The following is a 12613-nucleotide window of genomic DNA, read 5'->3' on the forward strand; positions in this document are numbered from 1 at the left end:
GCTCTATACATCTCAGCCTAAGACGTAGCTTGTCACGCACACTCAAGTAATAAACGTGGCCTGCTATCATCGGTTGTCTAACAGCAAGAGGCTCTATCTAGACGAATAAATTATCTAGGGAAATGTTCATGATCTTGTTGTACAGTTCCAAGGAAGCTCGAGAAACGCCTCGTTACTTTTCCATAAAAACCTCCTTTCTAGAATTCGGATGTTAAAACAGCATTTGCGAAATTTGTATGTTATTATAAAGCTGAGAATTATGTTTTGTAATCGTCGATTGTAAACATTAGACGTCTGGTCTGACGTATTGCTGTGAGAAATATAAACCGATTCGTAATCAAACATTAAACAGAGGGGGATTTTAAAAATGTGGCCAATGTGACAGAGCTGTGGTTTTTGCTTGAATATTAATTGTAACCATTCACTGTTCGATTATACACAAATAAAATTGGAAAACATAATTTTTATGAACGATCCGGGACTCGAACCCAAGACCTCTCGCGTTCCGTGCGAGTGCTCTTCCATTTGAGCTAACATTCCCACATAGTCCATGAAAATCGTGTCTGAACACAGCACACTAGAAACTCATAACCATAATGTTAACACCAGGATCAAACATAAACTTATAATGCCTACTATTCGGCTAAGTCGAGTTAGTAAGTCTTTTGTGAGGCGTTGTATGCATATACAAGTTGTAAAAGCATTTTTACAAGATCCCAGATAATGTTCAAAACAAATTTATCACGAAATTCAAAAGAATTGTTAAAAACGTTTGTGTGGTAAAGGTATAACATAAATTACTTTTTTAATGATACCACTGATTGGGGAATAGAGCGACCGCCTATGGGCTATTAAATAATAAATTTTACTGTACAATCCTACATTGTAACCCGCTTAATTTGTTGCGCCTGGTCTGAGGCATACCTTTTGGAATAAGTGGTAGTTAGTGACTTTCAATTTTCAAAATAAGTGTTTTTATATCCTATTTTGAATAAAAATATTTGAAATTGAAAACATTCCTTCACACAGTCAAAGTTAACAATGCCAACATAAGCGTGTTAAAAATACAAGTAATTGATTAATAGATCAAATTGTCAATAGTTACGGTACACCCGTGTCGTGATACAAATAGTTTTGAACAATGCCGATATTCTGCCCTGTACAGGGGCATATAAATTCTATGCACAATGAAATTTACACTGGAAATAGAACAATAGCCGGCACTGATAACAATACTTGTGAAATATTTATTATCATTACCTAGAGGCGTACGAAACTTACTTGGATGCATAAGGTTAGTTAATTAATTGTAAACTTTGATAACGGTACAATCACTGATGTACTGGCTACTATATTTTTTTTTTATAAAAATACGGAACGAGACGAGCAAAGCGTTCATCTGATGGTTATTGATACGTTCTGCCCTTTACAATGCAGTGCCGCTCGGGATTCTCGAAAAACCCTGGAATTTTGAGCGGGACTAAAACTGCGCTCGTCACCTTGAGACATAAGATGTTACGTCTCATTTGCCCAGTAATTTCACTAGCTACGGCGCCCTTCAGACCGAAATACAGTTATCTTTACACATTACAGCTGCAGCAGAAATAGGCGTTGTGGTACTCATAATCTAGCTGGCATCCTGTGCAAAGGTGCCTCTCACTGGTACAAATATGAATATTATTTGTACCTAAATTTATGGAGGATACAGGACTCGAACCCGCACTTCTCGGGTTCCATCTGAGCGCTCTTACCAACTGTGCCAACCGTCTGAGTAAATAAATAAAAAAAAACTTGGTTGAGGCTACATTTTTAATATGGTTCACTTAAAAATAACGAACTATTTAACTATACTCATCCAGTGCTGAGGACTACGGCGCCTTTTAGTTGGTAGAGTTCAACAAAATTAATTTTCACATGATTAATTACCTGATCGGGCCTTTCTGTCTGGTCCACCAAAAGGGTGAATCTCTTCAGGTTGTTAGGGCTTCTTCACGCAACCTTTTAATTTTTTTTACGTACAGGAACATTGCTTTGAAATTGCATTTTTTTCGTAGCATTTGTCATGAATTTATCAAGGCGCAAGTTTCGGGTCCATAGAAGAAAGTCGATATTAAGTATGATTTCAAATTGAAAGCGCCGTAGGTGCGAAAGAGCGCGCGATATCGGGAATACCGCTTCCGAATTTGTAAATTGTATCTGTCCAGTTACTTGCAAAAATTATTGTTAAATAAACATACTTACGTATTTGACGAACAAGTTGGTCAAATATTAATTAGGCGGGTTTATGCTCGGAACACCTTTGCAAAGTTATAATCGTTTCCCAGTCAGGGTCATACGGGGTCAAGACGCCGTCCCATGTTCCGAGAAATTAAAACATGATATGTTAAATTTCGCTTACTACGTTTAGGAAATTTTATCAAAACTGAGACGCTACACGAAACAAGGAGGTAAAAATAAAATAAACTCACATGTAACGTGAGTCGGTATATATGGTAATATCTTTGAGTCGCTTCGTATCGTTTTTCAATATCGAGGGTAGGGGATAATCAAGCTTGGATAATTTATATGTCTAGATAGAGTGTAACAACTGTGAACACGAAAAAGATAGCGACGAACTGTTAACCTCTATTCTCAACAAACGCACGCACACTAAATTAAAATGTCTAACAAATGGCATGTGTACGGCCTGTTGTCACGCGTTACCTCATAGAGGCTCTAGCTAGACGTATAAATTATCTAAGCTAAAAAAATATTTAGACAGTAGTGATCGATGTTCTTTTTTATGGATGAAGAGTATAAACGAGGTCACCTGATGTTAAGTGATCACCGCCGCCCACATGACTTTTGCCGAATTTTAAGTTCTTTTCGCAGCTGAACGTAGCCATTTTTCCGAATTGAATCTATACTCACTACATTATAGATAGACGAATAAAGAGCCTGAGTGTTTTCTGTCACTCGCTTGTCACTTACAAGAGAATCATATTATAAGATAGTATTCCATCAAATCATTTTATATTTATTTGTATGGTAAAGATCATTTTATTCGGCGGCCATCTTGGATTTTATAAATGACCCCAAATTCATTCTGTAACTACTGGGCAAGCCCATAGGAAATCAGCTTTTGCTAAAACGCTTTATGCCACACTAGATCTAAGGTCCAAAAACTTCCATATTTATTTTTTTAAATTTAGAGCATATATTCGAAGTCACAAACATTATATTTAAGACATTTTGCACTACAAACACCCTGTCGGCTATCACCCAGTTTCACAAGTGATACATAGTTGTTTTGATGTTCGCAGAGCACGGAAGTAGTCATGGTCACTCTCATGGTGGTGTACCTCCCCCATCTAACGTCCGCCATCTGACAGAGCTTGTGAACAGCAACGCGGACATGGCGCTGGGGCACCCACCGACTGACACTGAAGAAACTGACGAGATGGTTCCACCCAAGAGCAAGATGCCGAGCAAACAGGCTCCACGAACCACAGACCCTGGCCACTTGAACATGAAGGGCGTCTTCCTGCATGTCCTCTCCGATGCTTTGGGTGAGTTGAAATAGAAATATATTTACTTCCATTTAGATTGACAATAACATAATATTGCAACAATTGGAAAACGTTACGAAGCTACATCAGTTCGTAAAGGGGATTTGACATGGGGAGAAGAATTGATAGGAAACTCCCAGCCCATCTTTTAAATCTATATTTATATGTAATGAAAATGGTCTTTGTTTGAGGCCCAATCACGCCTAAACCACTGATCGTATCGACATGAAACTACCACCATTCGATGCGAATTCCAACGTTCCTTCCTTTTAAAATACGCCCAGCGAAGCGGGCTGGAGCGGCTAGTTATTATACTTAGCCTATATAATATAATAGTTTAGGTGGCCTGCGCAGAACCAGACAAGAACCATGCATCATTATCCTCTATATAATCTGACTGTGGACTTACGGCCGTTCCCAATATACTATCTACAGATAGAGATAAATTATTACCTTCTACTGTCAGTAAGTAGCTGTCAATAATCTGAAGCTGTCCCAATATACCCAATAAGTCATTCTTATCGCCTTATATTGGGACGCGTGGATTGCAATTTCCATACAAACTTCTATCGCTGGTAAGCTATACGTCGTCCCATTGACAGACAGCGTGTATGGATGAGTTACCGTCGGTAAGTTTCTAGGGACAGAAAAATCAACGATAGTTACCATTTTTTATCTCAAGTAGGCCACAACCGGAGATATTGGGAATGGCCCTTAGAGCTATCAAGGATGTCTTGGACAAAATTGCGAGAACGTGAATTATTTTTTTTCAGTATTTCTAATTTATTTTAGTATTTTGAAACGTTGACCTTTTCGACGATTAGACCGAGGACAATCGTCCTATCAGGTCAAGAGTCTTAAAAATGACAGGCCTTGCATGGAGAGGTTGACGCAAGTTCTCGAGGAACGCCGAGTTAGTCTGACAGGACTGTGGCAAACGCAGGTATTATAATCATCCTCTTGTGTGACAGATGTGATGATAATGATAAGGTCTCAAAAAGGCTATATTAATTAGGCTCTGTAGAAAAGTTGTTACTTAGGAATGAGTCAGTGGTAGGCTCCTTTGCACAGGATGCCGGCTAGATTATGGAAACCACAACGGCGCCTATTTCTGCCGTTAAACAGTAATGTGTAAACATTACTGTTTCGGTCTGAAGGGCGTCGTAGCTAGTGAAATTACTGGGCAAATGAGATTTAACATCTTATGTCTCAAGGTGACGAGCGCAATTGTAGTGCTGCTCAGAATTTTTGGGTTTTTCAAGAATCCTGAGCGGCACTGCATTGTTATGGGCAGGGCGTATCAATTACCATCAGCTGAATGTCCTGCTCGTCTTGTCCCTTATTGTCATAAAAAATAACTGCCAAAAAGTTTATAGTAATTAACACTTAGATATACAGAAAAGTTACTTAACTCAGGTAGGAGTGCTTGTATAATTCTCTAGGAATCTTCTTCCACAAAGACCATTTTGAACCAAAAGTTCTTTAACATTCTTTAACACATGTTCAACCTGATTCCTGCCGCCGAATTTCACCTTCGTACGACACGCCACAAGTTACGATATCATCCCCACCATCTGGATGTGTGGCGGTCCTCCACAGTGCGGTTTTCAAGGAGCTTTCTTCCTCGTACCACGAAGCTGTGGAATGAGCTTCCTTGTGCGGTGTTTCCGGGACGATACGACATGGGTACCTTCAAGAAAAGCGTGTACACCTTCCTTAAAGGCCGGCAACGCTCTTGTGATTCCTCTGGTGTTGCAGGACAGTGTGGGCGGCGGTGATCACTTAACACCAGGTGACCCGTACGCTCGTTTGTCCTCCTATTCCATAAAAAAAAAAAAACATAATACTTACCACTGTGACCAAAATTAATTGCGGTTATAAAATTTTAAATTTACTAATTTAATTTTTCATTACATAATTCTGATATTAGGTTTTACGAAAATACCAAAAGAAATTAAATTAAACAAAACTAAAATAACAAAAAAAAATATGTCTAAAATTTCAAACCTTAAATTTTTATTACTATATTTAGATTCAATTCGCGAATGAAGAATATTATACAATTCTGATTTCTGTCGCACGATAAAATTAAAAAATAAAACTTTAAAAAAATATTTTGGACACCATCAACAGTTTCCAAATTATTAAGTTGTATAATGTTAGGCTCTGCGCAGCAGGGTCGGTGACAGATGTGATGTCACTACACTACACTCGTGATGCTATGACGTAGCTACCGCCGTATCTGCCGTATCAATAAAAAATAATAAAAACTTTTGCTGTTTATCGAAAAAAAAAGCCAGTAGTGTATATTGTATTTGAATCGTTTGTAAAATTTTTGGAAAAAGTGACAGATAGATAATTATGATGACTAAATATTTGTTTTAATTTTGTACAAACATTTTTCTTTCATGAGAAATCTTTACACACATAAGGGCCCCCCAGCAAATTTTACGCAAGTCAAGTCTCATGGTAGAGCCAATAATTTTTGAGGCACGAAAAATATCAAAAATAAATGACATGATATATTTGCACGAAATCGCATTTGAAAATTGATTGTAGGCGTGGCTATCACAAGTTTATGTGACATCTCTACTCATCAGTCAATGTCACTCTTGGTCCGTGGGAAATAGTTGTATTGTAATGGTGGTCCTCGGTACCTACTTTCTTATCACGAGAAATTAGTCCAGAGCCTATATTATGAGCTTGCTTTTACAAGACGCTAGTGACCAATCAAAATCAATATCTGGAATTTGAATTTAATGTGAGGAACTTTATTTTAATAATTTATTTATAACAATTGAATTATAATAAATTAAATTTAAACAATATGTTATGAAAAAGTGATAACCCTCACTTCTAGGATTAATACATAGATAAAATTTGAAAAACAAAACTTTATGAACGATGCGGGTTTCGAACCCACGACCTCCGGCGTTCCGTGCTGGTTCTCTAACCTACTGAGCTAACCGTTCGAGTATCGCCTCGTTATAAAATTCTGTTTTGCTTCGTTCAACTCTCATTGTTATTGTCAAGTCAATTTCCTAATATGCAAATATTGGGATTGAGCAGGTTATCAACTTTAAAGTAGATCCTGTAGATGAAGCCACAACCTGAGTGTTGAACAAAGCAAAACAGAATTTTATAACGAGGCGGTACTCGAACGGTTAGCTCAGTTGGTTAGAGCACCGGCACGGAACGCCGGAGGTCGTGGCCTCGTGGGTTCGAATACCGCATCGTTCATAAAGTTTTGTTCTTCAAATTTTATTTGTGTATAAATTAAATTGCGAACGCCTCGTTGATAGATACCGATTGACAGGCCTAATTTGAAATCGGCGATATTAGATCAGTTCTCAAGCCTTTTAAAATGATAAAAAGGAAAAAATATTAGTAAGATTCAACCCTTGGAAAAGGAAGAGAATATAACAAAAATGAAAGGAAAAATAAATTATGGGCGATCCGAGGTCGGGAAGTGGAAAAGGGTTTATGGGTAAAGACCGGTCTATCTCGTTTTCCGGCGAAACTACAAGTCCTATGGAAAAAAGTTAAATAGCTAACTTGTACGTAATTAAATAAAGTTTTTTATTTTCATCTTTTACAAAATATTTTTTTTTATCCAAAACATTTGGTGAACCTAAGTTACCTTTTAATATCGAAAAAGAACCCTAATTTTCAAAAAAAAAATTCCTTCGTCATAATATAAGATTCTTCCAAAAAGTCGGCGGTCTTTTTGTTCCTTAAAATCTCTACTTTTTGATTTGAACCTTAGATCGCCCGTAATTTATTTTTCACACAAGTTTGACTATTAAAATTAAAAAAAAATATATGTAATAGTGATTTTCACTTACGCATTGTAATAAGTAACGACCCAATGGGTTCATATACGAACAGGTTAATTATAAAAATACACCGTAATTATTGTCTGAGTATAAAATTCATTTTGAAAAGCCCTTCGATCGTCTCGGTGTGATAAAGTGGCCTATTTTGCGAATTTGTGTTCAAACAAGGATACTCCGACACACAAACTTTCTCATTGAAAGCCTTATTGCAAAACCCAGCTGTGTAAATATGCCACTAGTGTTATACCTGTATCGTACTGCATACAGACTACAGTACTCTTTGTGTTATCGTGTTTGTTTTTTTTTATGATTGCATAGGCTATAGAGGTTGTAGATATCATTGCGTAAATATTTGGCAATGAAAAGTAGGTAGTAACATACTAGAAGGTTCTGACAAATTAATCATTAATTGAACTGTCTGGAACGTGTTACTATTTGACTTGTAATATTTCAAATTGTAGCTCTAAAAAATACCGATCGAATTGTTAACCTCTTCCTTTTTGAAGTAGGTTAATTGAAATTGATCTTCGGAATTGCAGTGAGTTGAATTCGAGATAATGTCAACTAGCGATATTTTTTCTGTTTACGTCATATTGCAGATTGTATGTCGGATTTACAGTTAATTATCCCTATGGTCCGGCAACTTCGTGCGCGACCGTCTCACGGGGTAACAGACGGTGGCGGGGACGGGGTAGTAAGGATGTCGGCGGGTAGCGGGTGGTGTTGAGGCAAAGAGTAATGCGTGAGACTGCCGTAATCCGCTACCCGCGGACATCTTAATACTGCGTCCCCGCCACCGTCTCTCACCCCGGCAGACGGTCGCGCACGAAGTTGTCGGAATATAATTGTGAATTAAATGTTTTGTTGTCATTTTCTTACATTTTTACTTACATTCAAAAAGCATGTTATTAATTATTATTGGAGAAACTGTTGCGAGAAAAGGTGCGAGGTTTTTTCGCACATGATCACGGCTCCAAGTAGAAGCACGGCGCTTTAGTTGGTGCAATAGGGAATGTGTATATTTTTTTAATATTGTAATAAAAATATTAAACGCGGATTTTTAAACTGAAAGGAGTTAAAAAAATATTAAAAATAGCCGACCGGTGCGAACAGAGACAGCGTCTGCTAGCGCGTTTGGTCCGCATTTATGTACTATGACGTCATAGTTCATATCAACAAACAACTATTACTGTCTTATTAATAAACGTAGTTTAAAAATTTATTCTCCCTACCTTGTAATTCTGTAGTGACAAAGGTAAGATAAAGATAAAAAGTGTTATTACATAAAATAATTTAAAGATTATATACTACTATATTACTATTTAAACCACGTCTAAAGATTGACGCTAAACAACAGAAAGACACGGATTTTTAATAGAACTTTTTTAAAACAAGTGTTCAACGCGTGTTTATATGGAATAGCTTTACTTAGTAACATAGATAAGAGAACAGGTTGAACATTGATTTTGATTTTCTGACTTATGTCGATCACCAGTAATTATTAATTTTCCCTTTTTTTAAAATTGATATCTTTTCTGAGCGGTAACGTATTTAAAGAGCAAGGAGGTTCTATCACTTATCATGGGGTTAATGTATTGTCTTATCAAAAAAAATAAATGCAGGGTGGTCTACAAAATAAGGCTGTCGAATGAATTTTGGAAAATCCGTTCTTTGCTGACCTCTACTCGGTGAAAAGAATAGTTCTATGATTGACATCGATCAAGTTATTTGTCCATGTTGTCCATGAAGTATAATTGTAAAAATTTAAGCTGTGCATCTTCGAGAGGTTGCAGTGATCCAATACGATGGTGAATCTGTCCTTATATCTACAATATAAAAAGCAAAACCCGTATTACTGATTTATAAACACTTTTTTTAGAATTAGCATACACAATACATAGGAATAAGTATAGTACGTATGTTATTCTTCTACTGTATTGTGTGTAAGTATGTAAATAAATTAATACCTTGAATGTCGGATTAAATCCTCGCTCTTAGATGATGCCCCAAATGAGGTCATTTGGAAACAAACATTGTATTTTTGAGTGTTTTCTAGAACATGGCAGCACAATTCTTGCGTTTCTCCGCAGAATACTCGCAAACAACGTCCATCGGCCCAATGCGAAAGCTAGTATGCAAGCAGTGCTACAGTACAGTATAAGTACTGCAATCGTATCGAAATGCTGCTCGATACAAATCAGTACTTCATAAATTCCTTCTTGTGCGTTGAAAATTATCTATAAGTTGTTGATCTCTGAGCTTTTACTGGACGATTTCGTATTGCCAGCCGATCCGTTATACGGGCTGCTACGCTTTGCTCTTGTGATTCATAGCACCACGTCAAACCATTCTAACGCGGTTCTTTTCTTCAGTCCTTTCATTCGCAATGTTTCGAATCCTAGTTGCATTACGTCTTTGTCAGGAATCGTCTTAGTCGTGACATTGTTAATGATAATATCGGCACAATAAGCTAATAGTCACTCGCACACTCGAAACAAACACACCAACCAGTCAACTTGAATAACATGACGTGCACTGTCAGTTTTATTACTCATGTAGCGTGAAACTAACAAAAAACTTAATTGAATTCTTTCTGTTCTCGAGATGTCATGAAAATGTCAATCCATACAAAATGTATCAGAAAATAATTCTTTTTTATAATAATATTTTTTCGATATTTTATTACTTATTTTCCTATTCCGGACTAAGAGAAATCCAAAAAAATAAACAACAGAAAAATTGGTCTAGCCGTCCTTGAGTTAAAAATGGTGTGACTAACACGGCTTTGTTTTATATATATAGATATGCACAATTCTGAGGTCTATAATATTTATAATTAATCACTGCAATATATTAACTAACTAGCTGACCCGACAGACGTTGTTCTGTACATAATAAATAAAATACTGTGTTCTTATGAATTTGTCAATAATATTTCATAACATCAAGAATTATTTCGTAAAATATGCTCTATATATAAAATATAAATAGAAATAGAAAATATGAATATAAATAAAATAAATATTACAAATAAATACTACATATAAAACAAATATTGGAAATAAAGTTGGACTAAACTGCACTCCATGAAGTAAATTTGAAATCTATTCATTAGTTTAGGAGTTCACTGGGAACAAACATCAGGACATTGGATTTATATATATTAAAATAATATTAACAATGGATGTAGTTTTGATTATTTACGCGACGACGAACAGTAAACGTAAATGATATGATTGTCGTATCACGTATACTATTATCATTAGTTCTTTGCTCTTTGCGGTTTTTACTTATCACAATTAAACGTTTAATTTCACATGTGTGCGATACATATTTAATATGTTCGAAGAATTACAATAACAATTAAATGATTTTCAAAAATATTTCTTCTATTACGAGGGCGGCACGGAAAATTTCGGGAATCAAGGAAGTGACAAAATATAACTATTTAAAAATGTATTTATTGCTTTTCGAAGTATTCTCCGCGAAATTTGACACATTTTTCCATACGATGGAACCAATCATTGAAGCAACCATTCCATTCGGAAGTTGGGGACTCCAAAATGGCCGTTTTGTAGGCGTCCACAGCTTCTTCAGGTGATGAAAATCTCTGACCACGCAATTTATTCTTTATTTTAGGGAAATTATAGAAATCATTATGGCTTAGGTCGGGGCTGTACGGCGGATGGTCTAATAATTCTATGTTTTCTTGCTCTAAAAACTCTTTTGTTCTGTGCGCGGTGTGAGAACTCGCATTATCGTGATGGAGGATGATGCGGCGGTTGCAGTTCTCTTTACGGAGTTCAGAAACGACCTGTGGCAAACCAATGCTAGCATACCATTCTACATTTACAGTTCTTTGTCCCTCAAGAGGAATAGTCGCAACAGGGCCGGTTTTGGAGACAAACGCAGCCACCATTTTTTTTGCATCACTCCGTGAACGTACAATTTTTGTTGGCTTTAACTCATTTTCGAACACCCAAACTCGTGACTGGTTTTTTGTTTCGGGTTCGTACGCGTATATCCAGGATTCGTCACCTGATACGATGTTGTATACAGCATTTGAGGATCCTGCGTGGAATTTTTCAAGAGTTCTGACGCACCAAGTAACGCGAGCCGCTTTTTGCTCTTCACAGAGCAAATGCGGTATCCATTGGGAAAACAACTTTTTTACACCTAATTGTTCATGCAAGATTATTTGTATTTGACTCATGCCATTGTCTAAAGTTGCCTGAATTTCGCGGTACGCTCAATCAGCTTACGCACAGCATCATCGTTTTCTTTGGTGACTGCAGTTTTTGGACGACCTTGACGGGGATCATCACTGAGCTTGACACTTCCACGTTGAAATTCAGCAAACCAGCGATAAATTGTGGTTTTGGATGGGGCTTCATCACCAAATGCAGAAATCATCTGGTCAACACACTGTTTTTGTGTTAAACCACTTCGAAAGTCATAATAAATCATCGCTCTAGAATTTTCTGGAGTCAATTCCATTTTCTCGACGACTAAACAAGTTTGACAAGACCTTGTGACAAGACCGAGAATCATTTTTTAAATAAATAAATGGTATTCGATTTTTAAAACCAAGGATTTTTCAATTAATTTTAATATGACAGGAACAGTGGAAATATTCCATTCCCGATACTTTTAGTGCAGCCCTCGTAGTATATGTATAGTTTACCCGACGTTTCAAGACCTTTCCAGATCGTCCCCCTGAAAACGAGATCTGGAAAGGTCTTGAAACGTCGGCTTAACTAAAATAAAAATGTAACTTTTTACGCAAACATCTAATGTAAAACCGTTACAATTACACGCGTTTTAATCCTTTAAAAGTGTTTTATTTCAACAGTTTAGTTATATTATATGTGGCGCTAGAGACAACTGTCATGAGATTAACCTCACAGATAACCACAGATCCGTGGGAGGCTCCTTTGCACAGGATGCCGGCTGGATTATGGGTACCACATCGGCGCCTATCTCTACCGTGAAGCAGTAATGTGTAAGCATTACTGTGTTTCGGTCTGAAGGGCGCCGTAGCTAATGAAATTACTGGGCAAATGAGACTTAAAATCTTATGTCTCAAGGTGATAAGCGCAGTTGTAGTGCCGCTCGGAATTTTTGAGGGTTTTCAGGAATCCTGAGCGGCACTGCATTGTAATGGGCAAGGCGTATCAATTACCATAAGCTGGACGTCCTGCTCGTCTAGTCCTTTATTTTCATTAAAAA

General features: G+C 36.9%; 1 protein-coding gene across 3 annotated transcripts in view; it reads left to right on the forward strand.

Moving 5' to 3' along the window:
* Positions 1–12613, forward strand: part of LOC126970589 (zinc transporter 1) — a 66562-nt gene that overhangs the window by 12474 nt on the left and 41475 nt on the right. For all 3 annotated transcript variants that reach the window (XM_050816582.1, XM_050816583.1, XM_050816584.1), the window contains exon 4: positions 3303–3548. In XM_050816582.1, coding sequence (XP_050672539.1) covers positions 3303–3548 — 246 coding nt within the window. The remainder of the gene's footprint in view (positions 1–3302; positions 3549–12613) is intronic.

The sequence above is a fragment of the Leptidea sinapis genome, chromosome 21 (genome assembly GCF_905404315.1).
Source record: "Leptidea sinapis chromosome 21, ilLepSina1.1, whole genome shotgun sequence".
NCBI lineage: Eukaryota > Metazoa > Arthropoda > Insecta > Lepidoptera > Pieridae > Leptidea > Leptidea sinapis.